This window comes from Erpetoichthys calabaricus, chromosome 1, assembly GCF_900747795.2.
Source record: "Erpetoichthys calabaricus chromosome 1, fErpCal1.3, whole genome shotgun sequence".
In the NCBI taxonomy this organism is placed as follows: Eukaryota; Metazoa; Chordata; class Cladistia; order Polypteriformes; family Polypteridae; genus Erpetoichthys; species Erpetoichthys calabaricus.
This window is the reverse complement of record NC_041394.2, coordinates 12,221,223-12,239,068: the sequence shown is the minus strand read 5'-3', so window position 1 is coordinate 12,239,068 and position 17,846 is coordinate 12,221,223. Positions and strand designations below refer to the sequence as shown.

At 43.5% G+C, this 17,846-nt stretch overlaps 1 protein-coding gene across 1 annotated transcript; it reads right to left on the bottom strand.

The window, feature by feature from the left end:
* Positions 1 to 272: 272 nt before the first annotated feature.
* Positions 273 to 16,102, bottom strand: rhoub (ras homolog family member Ub). The gene is made up of 3 exons (XM_051934362.1): positions 15,641 to 16,102; positions 6,531 to 6,589; positions 273 to 2,585 (listed from the first exon to the last, which is right to left on the bottom strand). Exons 1-3 carry the CDS (start codon positions 15,855 to 15,857, stop codon positions 2,130 to 2,132), a joined length of 732 nt encoding a protein of 243 aa, XP_051790322.1. The 5' UTR covers positions 15,858 to 16,102; the 3' UTR covers positions 273 to 2,129.
* Positions 16,103 to 17,846: the final 1,744 nt, after the last annotated feature.

Sequence of the window (17,846 nt, the reverse complement as noted above, 5' to 3'; positions counted from 1 at the left end):
CTGTAGGGCAGCAGAAGTGATTGTTCACCACCGCAGACCCTCTGACTGGAGAGTAGTGTTGTGGCTATGGGTCGAAACACCTGATGATCTCTCCTCCTCTTCCTCCTCCTCCTCCTCCTCCACTCCACCATCCATTCAAAGCAAATTAATTTGGCGCCACAATGGACTGCCAACTCAACCAGACTGAACAGATGACTTTGCACAAGACTAAACCAGCTTAAGCAGGTTCATCGATGGGAGGCACAACTCAAATAAATAGGCCAACAACGAAATCCTTTCTTTATTTTCTTTATTCCATCGTTAAATATCGACAAAGTCCAAGAACATTTCTGCTTACAAAGCAGGTAGGCGTGAACCCCACGACAAATAAAAACAAAACTGAAATGACTGCAATGTAAAATTTTGGCACAGCCCGGTATCAGTGATAAACCCTGACCAATAGGAGTGGGAAAGAGGCGGGAGGAAAGGGAAAGGGGCGGGGTGATGGGAACCGCCCACTAAGGTTAGAGAGGCTCTTCCATATCAGCACACTTAGTCCTATCTTGACTATGATTGAGCAGACAGGTGGGCACTGAACTGCCATCCTCACACTTTCTTTACTGTATGGATGGGTACCCCATTTCCCCTTTAACTGAATTAATAATTTTGAGGTTGTAAACTTTTATTTTTGGACAGTGTTTTATAGCATTTGAGGTACAATTGGTTACATCAGTTCAATCACATAGACAGGTGAAGTGACTGGCTCAGGGTCACATGGTGTCAGTAGTGGGATTTTAACCCACCATTTCTGGCTTTGAAGTCCAAAGCTTTAATCACTTTAATAGCATAAATATTATACAAAAAATTCCAATGACTTTATCTTTACTTTATACAGCCCACTTATAGAATCTATAATCAGACAGAATCTCCATAACTTTAAATACACAGTGAGAAAGGCGCTATATAATACAAGGCTCAGCTTGATCATTCAAAATAATTTAGTTCAAATTGCATTTTTAAAAGTGAGAGGCGCTTTATGAAGTAAGGATTCATTCAACAAACTGGAATTTACGGCATTATACTACATGTGATTTAATAGCGTTGCTGCTGTGCACTATAAAAAGGCGCTATATAACTTCTGTTTAAATAATTTTTGCTCATTGGCCATTGACTGCTCGGTAAAGCGGCCATCAAACAGCTCACGTCTGAGCAATCAGATCCTTCCATTGCATTTGGCATAACGTGAACTTAGTGGGTGAGATGAATCAGGCGTTCTACACCCAATTCCTCATTTTGAAAGGCGCTATACCAAGACTAAGATCTTTTCAACAGAAAGAGTTGAGGGTTAAATAATAATAAAAATCATAATAATATACGGTACGACCAACCAGCTAGTCCAAAAATTTCAACCACCCGTCCCCCTCTCCTTTTAATCAGACCCCTTCGGATTAAAGACACTATATAATATAAATTCCGACTAACTGCCTGGCTGATTCGCTTTTATTTGTTTTCACTGTGCCTTTTCCTACCAAATCATAGCCAGTCATTCACATTGCTTCCCCTCCAGATATCATCAGGTTTTAATCACTGATACACATCATTACCAAACTTAAAAGAATTTTTTTTAAAAAGACGCTTCTTAAAAATGAGAAGCTCAATGCTATTTTACATAACGCCTGTCCCCTAGCGGTCAGCAGGATGTCTTGTGGGTTGTGGCTATGGTCACATTCGGGAACAGATTCATTTTGGTCCTGGCCGCTCCCTGGGTGGCCACAAGAGGGCAGCAGAGAGAGGTGGTGAGGCAAAGGGGCTGCAGCCGGAGTAGCGTCCACTGGAGCGGCGCCACCACAGATTCTAGGAGTCACATATTGCTTCTGCATTTAAGTGGAAATCCATAGGACTTAAAGACTTCCCTCCACTCTGAGAAGAAGAAGAAGAAATTTATTGCAGATCCATAATTTAGTGCAAACAGGGTGTGTAGATGTAGCATCCAAGAGCAGCTGAGCTGGGCCAGCATTTTTGAGATGGAGGAGAGAAAAAAAGTGGGGCGGGGCCTGGTATTGTCTTTATTGGGAAAAAAAAGTCTGCCCCTCCCCCCTCATTCAGGTCCTGCCCCTCCCCAACTGACCCCCCCCCTCCCGGCCCCAACGTCACTGGACGCAGACATATTTCTTCCACCAGGACTTGGAGAGCGTTTTCATTTTGTCCGCCGTGTTCCTCATCTTCCTCTCCTTGCGCGCCCGCCTCTCGGAGAAGCGCATGCCGGAAGAGATGGCGACGTCAAAGACCTCCTTCAGGTTCTTCTGGGTCAGTGCTGAGCACTCCACGTAGCAGATTGCGCCCACTTTCTCAGCCAGGGCTCGAGCGCCGCTCTCGGATACGGGCTTCTCCTGCCGCCGGTTGAGCTCAATCAGAACCTTAACGTCTTGCCTCAGGTCACATTGGGTGCCCACTAGGATGACGGGCACCAGAGGGCAGTGCCGCCGGATTTCCGGAACCCATTTCTCCCATATGTTCTGGAATGAAGCCGGGTTGACGACGCTGAAGCAGAGGAGGAGGGCGTCGGCTCGGGGATAGCAGAAGTGTCGGAGCTTGTCAAACTCATCCTGGAAGAGGAAGAAGACAAAGATGGGGTCTTAAAAGAGTGAGCTGTCCACATCCAATGTCCACCCACCAAATCACATCAGTAGCTTTTTGATTTCTCCATACCTTGCTATCTCAATACTGCTATAGACATGCATGGCCAGCCTTGTCCATACCTACAGGATCAAATCGGTGGCTTTGTGGACAGAAGGCTTCCATTCCTCACTTACCACCAAACCTCACTATCATGGAGCAAAATTCTTTCAGCTTTCACAACAAGCCAGGGGTTGATGGTTATCCTCCCTTTTGTGGACATTTTAAGGTGTTTTTGATATGTCCTAGAGAGACTCTGGACCTCTTGATGGTGAGTCGGGGATTATGATGGATTATTATGTCTGGGTATTCATCGTTGATTGAACTTTGTCAACATTTTGTTACATATTGGACGTTCCCGACTTTTCATGGCCTAATAAGGCCATGTCACGTTGCACGACCTTTCCAGCAATTTTCATTTCCATAGACAGTTGGCAGCGTGCTCCTGTGATGTGTGGTCATCTAGTATGGCACGCCTGGCAACTCAGTCCACCACTCGCCCAGGTTTGAGTGGGTGTTTAGTTGTAGGTGTGGCCACTGTGTGCACGAAGGCAGACAACCAATGAATGCTCAATGTATAGAATGCACCAATGAGAAATAAGGAATGGACCTCAGAGACAGAAAGCATGAAAACTGGTTTGAACTGGTCTTTAGTTGTAGGTGTGGCCACTGTGTACATGACGGCCGACAACCAATGAATGCTCAATGTATAGAATGCACTAATGAGAAATAAGGAACGGATCTCACAAACAGAAAGCATGAAAACAGGTTTGAACTGGTGTTTAGTTGTAGGTGTGGCCAATGTGTACACGACAGCCAACAACCAATGAATGTTCAACGTGTAGAATGCACCAATGAGAAACAGAAATGGACCTCACAGACAGAAGGCTTCAAAAGAAGTTTGAAATTGTCTTTAGTCGTAGGGATGGCTCTGTGCACACGAGAGCAGACAACCAATGAATGCTCATCTGGACATACAAGGCATACAAGGCAACGACGAGGAACCCACAGATCTCACCAACGGAAAAGAAGCGTGTCGTCTGTCTGACGATTCGTGTTTGACGGACTCAGTGCCAGTGCTACGTTATTTTGCACCCTATGCCAAACTCATTGGTGTACCAGCTGACTGTTTGGCAGCTAACCCACGCAGCCGGGTTTCACCCCCTTAAGATCTACGCCTTAGATCAATGCCTAATTCACCTTAATGGACGTACCATAACAAAATGGAATAATAATTTTTACTTTTTATTTATGTGGCTTCTTTATCTGCAGTGGGTTGGCACCCTGCCTGGGATTGGTTCCTGCCTTGTGCCCTGTGTTGGCTGGGATTGGCTCCAGTAGACCCCTGTGACCCTGTGTTCAGATTCAGCGGGTTGGAAAATGGATGGATGGATGGATTTCTTCTTTATGTATGTATTTGTTCTCTTTATTTTCATGTTCCCAAACTTACTTTTTTTTTTACATATGTTTGCCTGATTCGCCTATTTGTGTATTTCTTCACTCCTTTGTCCTTATCTGCTCTTTTGGCTTATTGTTATCTATCTGTGAAGTCATTTGCCTGCTTGACGAGTTTGTTTTGTCTACTCATTCACTAGCAGACCATTTTCTATTCTTTTTTGAATTGAGTTTTTACTGTACACGCCTTTACACCTAATATTGACTTTTGTCTATTTATAAGTTCACCCCTGTATGCTTTGGTTTATTTGCCAGGGTTTTTAGTTATTCTTTCCCTTGCCTATCTACTGGTTTGCTGGTTGGTTTCCTTCAAGGCCCGGCCAGGATTTGGATTTGGAGACCATCTAGGAAAAAGCTTGGGTTGCTGCTGGAAGAAGGTGTTGGTGTAGCCAGTAGGGGAGCGCTTACCCTAGAATTTGAGTGGGGACCCCCAATGCCCCCAGTGCAGTGACAGGGACACTGGGCTGTAAAAATGGTGACGTCCTTCAGATGAGGTCCTGATTCTCTGTGAGCATTAAAGATCCCTGGGCATCCTTCATAAAGAGTAGAGTGGATCCCAATGTCTAGGCTATATTGCCCACCATAGCCCCCTAATCATGCCCCGTCTCTAATTGGCTATCTCTCTCTCTCTTTCTCTCGCACCCCTTCACCATCTAAAAACTCACATGTGGTGCAAAAATGGCTGCCATCGCATCATCCAGATGGATGCAACACATTGCTGTGGGTTGAAGTGGCTCCACACTCCCTATGAAAAACACTATATAAATGTAAGGAATTATTATTATTATTATTATTATTATTATAGGGGAGGCACGGTGGCACAGTGGGTAGTGCTGCTGCCTCGCAGTTGGGAGACTTGGGGACCTGGGTTCACTTCCCTGGTCCTCCCTGCGTGGAGTTTGCATGTTCTCCCCGTGTCTGCGTGGGTTTCCTCCCACAGTCCAAAGACATGCAGGTTAGGTGGATTGGCGATTCTAAATTGTGCTTAGTGTGTTTGTGTGTGCCCTGCGGTGTGCCCGGGATTGGTTCCTGCCTTGTGCCCTGTGTTGGCTGGGATTGGCTCCAGCAGACCCCCGTGACCCTGTGTTCGGATTTAGCGGGTTGGATGGTGGATGGCTTATTATTATAGCAGCATACACAGACCACAGCAGCAACCAGGACTAGTGTGGAATCACCAGCTAACCGAACCTGAACATCAACCACTAACACTCATGGTCCCTAAATGCCATTACATTATTTCAGAAATTGGGACTCCTTGAAAAGGACAAGAACCCCAAACTGTGACCCCAGCATGAGACACCAGGGGGGGCGCTTGATGCATCTTGTGCTTCAGTTGTGACGAAATATCTGCATGTGTCCTGACCATCAGTGACTGCCCAAATGTACAAGAGGGGGAGAGCGCGTCAGTAAACCCCGGGCACCGGTTAACGCCAGTGTGCCATTCTTACTCTAAGGGGAGTGAAGTTCACCCTTTTTCTAAGCTGCTTAATTTGTTGCACTCTTATCTGTTCTTCTATGCAGACCCTCAAACTACGCAAATCAGACATTCATTTGATTTGATAGGCAAATCGTAAGCTTGTGTGCCCAGTGACGCGCTGGCATCCCGGTGCCCGTCCTTTCACATCAGATGTTGTATTCCTCTCAGCTGCAGGCTTCGTCCCATTTTTTTTTTTTTTTTTTTTTTATCGCGTCATAAAGCCGCGAACGCGCACAAGCCCGCGCACTCCCGCAGATGCTTTTTGGCAAGCTCACTGGAAACACTTCTGCATTTTCCTACATCATATCTAGAGAATCCTTCCAGAGCTCTTCGACTTTGTATATTTTTTCCTATTGCACACTGACAGCATGGAAAAAATGAAAAAGGACAAAGATAACATTTGGGGTCGTTTAGCGTACACCATCATCAAACCTCAAGTGAGTGCGACGGGTTTACAGCCTGCAATACAAATAAAGAAGCTGACGGAAGGTTTTACATTAACGCGCTCAGGCGCCCCGCAGGTCACGAAGGAAGGTGCTTCATACGTCACGATTAAACTGAAAAACTGGTGTGTGCAGTTTGGAGATCGCAGGACTATACTGAAACCCCAGCCCACCTCTCCGGCTTTGTGTCCGATTGGTTACTGCAAAGGGAAAGGAAAGGAAAATGGACGAGCTGCCATTGATGATAATAATAAAACATTACATTTATATAGCGCTTTTCTCAGTACTCAAAGCACTATCCGCACAGGGAGGAACCGAACCTGCAATCTTCTTACTGCAAAGCAGCAGCAGCACTACCACTGCGCCACCTGTTAGGACAATAGACTGCCTTTCCTCTTGAACTTCTCGCCGGAACGATTCAACATAAACAACACTGAATATTATTTAAAGGTTAAAGGAATTCAGTCAAAAAGTCTCTGAAAGTAGAGCCAAGGACTCACCTGTCCCGCGGTGTCACACAGTTGTAGTCGGACTGGGGTCCCATCCACTTGAACAACAGCTGAAATAAACAAAGAAGGATACACGGGGTTAGGCTGTGCAACTCAAAACAAAATGGGGGCTTATAAAAAAAATAACTGCAAAAAGTCTGAGAGGCTGTAGGCTCGGTAACATGCGAGAAACAAAAGAAAGACTACGAGGCGGCGCAGCGGTTAGCGCGAAACACGGATCCGAATCCAGCGCTGAACACCTTTAAACACCAATCAAGGTGCTATATGAATAAACAGAGCTGCATTGCAACATTAAATATCTTTTAGCGTCATTCAAGGATAGCGCTTTGAGTACTGAGAAAAGCGCTATATAAATGTAATAAATTATTATTATTATTATTATTATTAGATAAATAGTCTTGCATTGCTGCGGTGGGTTGGCACCCTGCCCAGGATTGTTTCCTGCCTTGTGCCCTGTGTTGGCTGGGATTGGCTCCAGCAGACCCCCGTGACCCTGTGTTCGGATTCAGCGGGTTGGAAAATGGATGGATGGATGGATAGTCTTGCATTGTAAATTTAAATTCCTCTTAACATCATTAAAGGTGCTATTGGAATAAATAGTGCTGCATTGTATATTTCAATATGTTCATTCAAGGTGCTATATAAATAGTGTTGCATTGTAAATTTAAACCTGCGGCGGGTTGGCCTTGCACCCTGTGCTGTCCGGGATTGGCTCCAGCAGACCCCCGTGACCCTGTAGTTAGGATATAGCGGGTTGGATAATGGATGGATGGATGGATGGAAATTTAAACACCTTTTAACACAATTCAAGGCACTAAATGAATAAATAGTGTTGTATTGTACATTTAAACACCTTTTAACATAATTCAAGGCACTATATAAATAGCATTGCACTGTAAATTTAAATACCTCTTTACATCAATCGAGACACTATATATATAAAAATAGTGTTGCATTGTACATCTAACCCCACTTTGACATCATTCAAGGTGCTATTGCAACTGTAAACACTTTTTAACATCATTCACTGCACTATATTTGTTATTTAAAAAGTATCTATCTATCTATCTATCTATCTATCTATCTATCTATCTATCTATCTATCTATCTATCTATCTATCTATCTATCTATCTATCTATTATATAGTGCCTTTCACATCTATCTATCTATCTATCTATCTATCTATCTATCTATCTATCTATCTATCTATCTATCTATCTATCTATCTATTAAATAGTGCCTTTCATATCTATCTATCTATCTATCTATCTATCTATCTATCTATCTATCTATCTATCTATCTATCTATCTATCTATCTATCATATAGTGCCTTTCACTCACTCACTCTATCTATCTATCTATTATATAGTGCCTTTCACTCACTCTATCTATCTATCTATCTATCTATCTATCTATCTATCTATCTATCTATCTATCTATCTATCTATCTATCTATTATATAGTGCCTTTCATATCTATCTATCTATCTATCTATCTATCTATCTATCTATCTATCTATCTATCTATCTATCTATCTATCTATCTAAATAGTGTTGCATTGCTAGTTTAAAGACCTCTTAACATCATTCAAGGCGCTATATAAATAAATAGTCTTGCATTGCAACTTTATATATCTTTTAGCGTCATTCAAGGCGCTATATAAATAAGTAGTATTGCATTGTACATCTAACCCCCCTTTGACATCATTCAAGGCGCTATTGCAACTTTAAACACTTTTTAACATCATTCACTGCACTATATTTGGGATTAATAAATAAATAGTCTTGCATTGCAACTTTAGATATCTTTTAGCGTCATTCAAGGCGCTATATAAATAAGTAGTATTGCATTCCACATTTAAATATCCTTTAATATCATTCAAAGTTTTATATAAAATAAATAGTGTTGCATGGCAAATGTAGGCACCTTTCAACATCATTCAAGGCGCTATATGAATGAATAGTGTTTCGGTGTAAATTGCACCACCTTTAAACCTCATGCCATCTTAATCAGCAGCCTCCCAAATGGCGCCTCGTCACCGTGAGCACACAGTTAGGCTCCTCTGGTAGCCTAAAATCGGATTGAGGATTTCAAAAAACCGCTTGGATGCCAGTTTTGTTGATTTAGATTCCCGTTTGCCGGGCTCAGCGATTAAAGTGTATACTTTGGAAGGTGCTAAACGCCATGGTGACAGCCCCTCACCGTCAATCTGTTTGTTTAAATGGAGAGTCTTTGAAATTCAAGTCATAGGATCCCACCCGACTCGACAGATCCATTCGGAAAAAAAAAAAAAAACAGGACAACAATCGCTCCTGCAGATCGGGGGGGGGGGTGGGGGGGTGCTCTTATCGGACAGCGCTGGAAACCTCGTGGAGCTGAACGGAAAAAACAGCGTAGCGTCTCACGGTGCTCGGGTCAAGGGTGAGGGGTAGGAGCCAGCGAGTCTGCTGCATTCACGAAGGAGTTGATCTGTCAGCCTATTGTTAAAAAAAGAAAAAAAAAAAGTACTTTCCAAAATTCTAGCCATGATAGACAAAATGAAAAAATGAGAAAAATCACACCAGCGTTAGACCGGGGAGTCGAGGGTCTCGTCTTTGTGAGTGTGTGCACATTTTATGTGACAGTACAGCCAGTTCAGAAAAAGCGCAACGATCGGCACGGGCATGGCGGGGGTGGTGGGTGGGGGTTTAGGGGGGATTTGAGCCCATAGACACCGGCAGTTGCTAACTTTCTCCGCTTTTCACGGATTCATAATCCACGGCGATTACTGGAATGAGTGACCACTACATTGAGATTTTGTGGAGTTCCGCCCAGAATGACGTAATTTAATCCGTCGTGAATATGTGTGTGTGTGTGTGTGTGTGTTGGGGGGTCTCCTCCTTTAAATACACACAAAATAAATGCAACCGGCCCGACGAGTCTTTTCAGCCAGCAAGCCCATTCAGACCATTTGGAATTTTATAGGAACTGCAGGTCTAAAGTTAAACAAACCAAACACGACGTCGTTTGCGCAATCAGCCGTTCTTATGCCTGCAGTTTGAACACTAATGGGACTTCTTCACGGCGACTGTTTACATGCGCGAGGAAGAAAGGAGGCGTTTTAACAGCTTTAACAGCTACACAAATGACATTAACTCTTTAAGTTCATTATCGACTGCCGCGTAGGTGCGATTGTCGCCGTGAGTCACTTATGTGCTCCGCCGTCCCGTCCAGAACTTCAGAGACCCCCCCGTGGGTTCGCAAAAGCGGGATAAAGTCTTTGATTTGAAACCTCGGAACGCCTTTAAATGGCACAACACTTAAGCCGCGGGTCTGTTTTAGCGGGTCGCCAGCACCTGCCCGCTAATAAAGACGCAAGGCAGGACCCACTCGTGGACGGGACGCAGATCTGAGGCAGCGCATACACGTGACGTGCAAAGCCACTTTGTAGCATGTATAGATTATATAACTGTAACTAAATATTCAGTTACAGCGGCCACCCATTAATTAATCCGCTCGTCATTCGGCAACACAGCGCATGCGCTAAAATAATCGGTATAAACGGTCACTTTACTGGGTGCAGTGGGTCCTTGTAGAAGCATTGATTGACAGAAAAACGATTTAATTCTGGAAGAACTCTTTGCTTGTGTGGTTCTTGGCGCTTTGAAAAAGTTCCTTATATGTAAAAAAACGAAATCGTCCCTGTCTAGTAAAAGGCTGCAGTATTATGAAGCGAAAGTCCTTTAAAATCTTCGTCATCATCTATCCATTGCTATCCATGAAGCCCAATACAGATCTAAATAAACAAAGGCTCTTTTTGGAATCTTCATGTGAATGGATATCTAGGGTCCTAAAAATGGTTTTCCTATATGGCATTGCTCGGAAGAATCATTTTGGACTTTTATCGTGTTTAAAGTCCTGGGGCAGAGAGAGAGAGAAGACTTTGGACTTTAAGCCCTGAGGTTGTGGGTTCAAATCCCACTACTGACACTGTGCGACCCTAAAGATAAAGGCATCCGTCAAGGAATAACAATATATGTTTTAAAAAGTCATTCCTAAATAAAAAATGACTTAATATATTCAGACGCTGATTTTATTTTAATATTAATCAGTAGCCTCCCCAATGGAGTTTTTGTCATCTGCAGCTGTGAGCACAATATTTGCCTGCTTAGCATCCCATAATATTTATTTATTAATTTACCATGCCTGCTTTAACCAGAGCTGGAGCCTATCCCTAAACAAAGTGCCAGACCATCATAGGGTGAAGGGCCATCTTAACATATGGGCACAATGGGCACCGGCCGGGGTCCCCAGGAGCATAGGGGCACGTGTTGTTTCTGATGCTTAGGAATGTTTCTGTGTTGTTATCCACACAGGGGTGCCAGCGCATTATATTGCCTGTGGGTCTGTGATGCTGGTAAGATGGCACTGGGTGAACACACAGACATACATTAGGGGTTACTTTGGCATTGCCTGTCCACTTAACCTGCACGTCTTTGGACTTTAAGAGGAACCCCACATGAACAAGGGGAGAACATGCAAACCACACCGGGAGGACCCGGGATGTGAACCACTTCCTCTTTGTTGCAAGGCAGCAGAACTATACAGTATACCACTGCACCACCATGCCACCCAAAATATATATAAACACACTTAAAAATAAAGGTGCCAGAGTGGTTCTTCAAAGCAATGCCATGGGGGTGGGCATTTTTGGTTTCCAAAAGACCCATCTGCATGAAGGTTCCAGAAAGACCATTTATAATAATAAAATAATTCTTTGCATTTATATAGTGCTTTTCTCACTACTCAAAGCGCTCAGCAATTGCAGGTTAAGGGCCCAACAGAGCAGAGTCCCTATTGGCATTTAAGGGATTTGAACCGGCAACCTTCCGATGGCCAGTGCAGATCCCTGACCTCAGAGCCACCACTCCGCCTATTTATTTATTTAGATCAGTAGCAGGCTCCATTCAGTGAATAATTAACAGATTTAGGAAAAACCAATGGGTCATGAACTTGAGGACTCTTCCCTCATAAGCTAACTTCAGCTCTGCTAGTGTCCTGCTAGGTATCCTGACATTCATGAAAGATTTCCGGATTATTTTTTCAACATATTAGGAAGTTTTTCAAACCACAACTATGCAGAGAACCCTTCCCAGAACAAAACGGTGCAAAGGTTCAATAAGGAACCACACAACCCAGTAAAGAACCATGAAGTGCCATTAAAGAACTATTATTTTGAAGAGTGTACATACTGTACATTCAGATATAGAGCCTTACCGATAAGGGATGCACAATACAGTACACGATGAATTATTATCAATGGCAAAAACATTAAAAGAAAGCATCACTACAAATAAATCTGAGGTACTTTCACGGTTTTAAAACATAAAGTAACTTAAATGTCGGGGACATTCCACGTCATTCATCTCTGAGGATTTTCCACGAGTTACGAGGTGAATTCTCCAGAGCTACTGACTTATTTCTTTATTGACCTCCGCCTTAACTTGCCACTTTTCCTCGCTCTTATCTTAAACATCCATCCATTTTCCAACCTGGTGAATCCGAACACAGGGGTCTGCTGGATCCAATCCAGGGCACAAGGCAGGAACCAATCCCAGGCAGGGTGCCAACCCACCGCAGGACACACACAAACACACCCAGCACACACTAGCGCCAATTTAGAATCGCCAATCCACCTAACCTGCATGTCTTTGGACTGTGGGAGGAAACCCACGCAGACACGGGGAGAACATGCAAACTCCATACAGGGAGGACCCGGGAAGCGAACCCAGGTCCCCAGATCACCCAACTGTGAGGCAGCAGCGCTACCCACTGCGCCACCGTGCCACCCATTTATCTTAAACAGCTCTTCAAAAATACCTACATACAATAAAGTGTATTCTACAAATACTGCGATGGACTGGCGTCCCGACCAGGGTTTGTTCCAGTCTTGTGCCCAATGCCAGCTGCGATAGGCTCCACCCCTGAACCCCCCCCCCCCCAATGTGACCCTCTTCTAGAAAAAGGACTGGCTGGTATTTTACAAATAAGGTTTCCCTGGCAGCTCTTCCCGGTATCCGTCGGTGTTGCTCCACTTATTTGGACGTTCTGTCCGCGTCATTTTCTGCTGTGATGTCTGCTCCCGTAAAGCGCTGTCTGATGGTGCTATATGTACACACTGACCGATTATAAAGCGCTCTTCACGGCTTAACATCAGGCATCTTACACTCAAAAAAATGAATCATGGTGTAGTTTATTATTAAGTATTTTCATCTTATTGATTTTATTTAAATATTAAGATTTTCAAAATGTATTTATTCAAACTACTTAAAATCAGCATAAATGTCTTAATTGTAAAAATAATTAAATTTAATCAGTTAAAATGCATGTAAACATTTTAAATATGTCTACCAGTGAAACAAATAAGATTCAATTAGTTAAAATGTATGAAATTGGTTTACTGTACATATACATTTGAGGAAATGGGATCATTTCGAAGCGGAACTGACGTAAGAGTTCTTGCCGCCGTCCAAACTTGCAGCTTTCTACTGCTACTGTGACTGGTAAGTTACATCTGCACTTGTCGTATTTAATCTGCCACTTATTAATGTATGTACGTGTTATTTTTGTACAACTAATATTGTATAACGGTTTTATCAATATATTGATAATCAAATTAAATAAGTAAATATGTTTGTCTTGTCCGCTGTAGCTAGTCAACTTGCACACAATTCTAATAAATATCAGCCAGCTTTAGCAAGTCAGCTTTTTACTGTATACAATAATACAATTCACTGTCATGTAATGCAATCCGTCCATTCCTCCTGCACAACCTCATTTTAAGGAAACGGAAACGATTGTAATTCATTACACGGTGAAGCACACTGGAAGGACGTGCTGTGATGATTCGTCATAATAAGCGTGAATTATAAAACTAATAAAATATTACGGGCGGTACGGTGGCGCAGTGGGTAGCGTGGAGTTTGCATGTTCTCCTCGTGTCTGCGTCGGTTCCCTCCGGGTACTCCGGTTTCCTCCCACAGTCCAAAGACATGCAGGTTAGGTGCATTGGCGATTCTAGATTGTGCCCTCCGGTGGTCTGGCGCCCTGCCCGGGGTTTGTTTCCTCCCTTGCGCGCTGGGATTGGCTCCAGCAGACCCCCGTGACCCTGTAATTAGGATATAGCGGAATGGATAAAATATTACCGGCCAAACATTTATCCGTCCATCCACTTACTGAACACGACAGGTCCAACTTTAAAGCCGCAGATTGCCGGTTGTGTTTCCCAACCTGCACGGGACGCCGCCGTTCGACTGCCAGTTCACCAAACGGACACGGCCTTGATAACGTGGAAGGCACGATAGTTTTGTGGGTTAGATAACTTTAAAACGATGTTTCTCTTTTTAAGGTGCTGCTATTTCTAAGATGAGCCCCTGCGTTAATGCAAAGCTGCCGCTCGAAAGGTCCGGAGTGGTGGCTCTGAGGCTAGAGATCTGCACTGACAATCGGAAGGTTGCCGGTTCGAATCCCGTAAGTGCCAAAGGAGACTCTGCTCTGTTGGGCCCTTCAGCAAGGCCCTTAATCTGCAATTGCTGAGCGCTTTGAGTAGTGAGAAAAGCGCTATATAAATGCAAAGAATTATTATTATTAACGCTGCAGATGAATGGCAATCAGAGCTCTTTGAACGCTTACGGTGCTGAGCATGAAGAACAGAACAGAATGCCGTTTGTTGTCACTATACACATGTACAATGTGATTAAAAGCAGCCCCTTCAGTGCCGACATATATGTAGAACACAACAAGTAAATAAACAAATGGGGAGAAATGGAAGTAAGCACCCGCTTTAAAAGGCCGACAGTGTGACTGAACTTTAATGCTAAGACAAGTCACACGCCTCTCCCGAGTTCTCACTAATGCGGTTTAATCGCGGGGGGGGGGGGGGGGGGGGGGGGGGGCAGATTTGCAACAACGTTAACGTAAGCTGCACCAGTGCATTCAAAGCAAGGAGTCCGTTAAGCGTCGCGTCCGTTTTATATGTTTGCGCTTTAACGGGCCGCCATAGCCTGTCAGATAGTAAAGACACAAGGCGGGACCCCACGCCAGCCGGGACGCACTTCTATCCCAGAGTATACACTCGTAAGAAGCCATACTTTATATAACCGATATACTGTAACTGTGCCCGAATATCCAGTAACAGCGACCATCTACAGTATATGAATGAATCCGCTCATCACCCCCGAAATCCCGCAGGTACCTTTCGGAATGCTGGCTCTAAAATGACACTTTATTGGGATTTGTGGTCCGTTCTTTGAATCCCGGCTTGACAAAGAACCAATTCATTCTGGGAAGACTTCCGCGAATATGACTCGGGGTCTTTGAGCTTCGAAACGGACAAAAGAGTTGGACAAAACGCAAATCTTTAATGTCGAATATTGGTCAGCAGGATATAACAGATAAAGACCATTGAGCTGAGCGTGTTATTGTGTGCAGCACGAGTCTTTTTAAAAGCGGGACCCCAACATGTATTATCAGCTATTCGTGGTTATTTATGGATCGTGTTACATAGCTAAATAAATACATAAATGGTCGTTCTGGGAACCTGAATGGGGATGGTGATATTGGGAACCAGAAAACATCGCTATACACTTAGGCACCTTTTATTTTTAAGACTCTAATGTGTCGCATGGGACACTTACTACGGGTCAATTTAGTGTCGCCAAATAACCTGACAAGTGATGTCTTTTGGAGATGTGGGAAGAACACCAGAGTAAACGTTAGGGGGACCCCCGCAGGCCAAGTGACAACGTGAAAAATCCAAGGCGACAACGAATGGTGTCACTGCTACCCAATACGCCACCCAGCCGACCTATATAATAACTGCACTATCGTATTTATGCTATATATGTACCATAATAATAATAATATATATATAAGTACAGAATAGATCCAGATATACAGCACACACACGGTTATATATAAGCAGGCATAGACACATGCAGATATAACCGCTTTGCTGCATATATTATTATTACTAATTTTATTATTTTTATCATTTCTTGGCGCTTCTCCTACGCGCGCACTACTTCCTCGTAGCCCCCCGAACTGTTAACGATGTCTTACCTGAAAAGTCGTCGAATGCGGTGGGCACGTATTTCGTTGGATAGCCGTTTGTCGTGTAGCTGACCACCAAACTGGTCTTGCCCACGGCCCCGTCTCCCAGTAGGACACATTTCAGGTTTCGCTCCTGTCCTTCCCACGACCTTTTTTCTTTCGGCTTGTGGGGGGGCACCGGCGGGGCAAAAATCGGCCTGTAATCCGAGGGCATCTGCGATAGCATGGTGCTACTATCAACGATTCGCTCCAGAATTGCAGGACTCGCACGGCGGATGAACTACAACATTAAAGAACTCGGGTCCAAGTTGACACCTTCTCAACACCAAGGCGGCATCGGTGTAAGTAACAAAAAAGAAGAAGAAAAAAGACGACGGGTTTGGTTGAAAAGTCTCACGTGTCGCCTCACTAACCGCGAATAAAGTCCACCTCAGCCCAACGTCAGTTTAAAAAGCTCAGCTGATTATCTTAGCCCGTCCCACAGCCACCCCCACCCCCTCCTAATATCCACACAATAGGCGCACAGAGCCCTCCCAGGCTACATCTCAAGCTCCGTTCATTGCGGATCAGTTCCCTGCTGGGGACACAGACCTGTATACGTTACAACCCCCTCTCGGTTTTCAAAAGCGTCCGAACCGCCCCTTCCCCCCAAAACCCCCCACCCAAGAAGTGCTGAGCGCTTAGCGACGGGACCGCAGCGGCCAGCGCATTAGGCTCACTTCATTGTAAGCGCTACACTGTGGGCGAGCTGTGCGAGTTACGGGATAGCAGATCGGCAACGTTCATACCGAAAACGGAAACGGAGGCGCTCCTCGTCCGAACAAAAATACCCCCGCTCCTGTAACTGGGGGCCGGGGGTGGGTCACTTTTTATTAGCACATTAAAGTGTACAGATTTGAATTTTTAGTTTTTAAGATGACGATAAGCATAATTAAAAGCTCAAGTTTTACATTGTACTACGCTAGCCAAGCCGGGACTGGGCACAGCATGGCACACTGACACACACCACGGGCAAGGTATTTAATGCTGTCGACCAGCATGATTTGGGACAGTAAGGGGAGAACGAATGTGCAAAGGGAGAACACACAGACTGTACACAGGAGGACCGGACCAGGGTGCAAGGGCAGCTAGGCCGGGACGATCAGCTCGCTACACCCCCTGAACACAAAAACAAAGCAGTGTATTGGAAATGTAATGGGAACATCTATCTGTTATATAGTGCCTTTCACATCTATCTATCTATCTATCTATCTATCTATCTATCTATCTATCTATCTATCTATCTATCTATCTATCTATCTATCTATCTATCTATCTATTTTCCAAACCGCTGAATCCGAACACAGGGTCACAGGGGTCTGCTGGAGCCAATCCCAGCCAACACAGGGCACAAGGCAGGGAACCAATCCCGGGCAGGGTGCCAACCGACTGCATCTATCTATCTATCTATCTATCTATCTATCTATCTATCTATCTATCTATCTATCTATCTATCTATCTGATATATAGTGCCTTTCTATCTATCTATCTATCTATCTATCTATCTATCTATCTATCTATCTATCTATCTATCTATCTATCTCTTTATCTCTCTATCTCTATCTTTCTATCTATCTATTGTGCCTTTGCAATCTATATATGTTATATAGTGCCTTTCACATCTATCTATCTATCTATCTATCTATCTATCTATCTATCTATCTATCTATCTATCTATCTATCTATCTATAGTGTCTTTCCCTCTATCTATCTATCTATCTATCTATCTATCTATCTATCTATCTATCTATCTATCTATCTATCTATCTATCTATCTATCTATCTATCTATCTATCTATTATATAGTGCCTTTCACATCTATCTATCTATCTATCTATCTATCTATCTATCTATCTATCTATCTATCTATCTATCTATCTATTATATAGTGCCTTTCACATCTATCTATCTATCTATCTATCTATCTATCTATCTATCTATCTATCTATCTATCTATCTATCTATCTATCTATCTATCTATCTATCTATAGTGTCTTTCCCTCTATCTATCTATCTATCTATCTATCTATCTATCTATCTATCTATCTATCTATCTATCTATCTATCTATCTATCTATTATATAGTGCCTTTCACATCTATCTATCTATCTATCTATCTATCTATCTATCTATCTATCTATCTATCTATCTATCTATCTATCTATCTATCTATTAT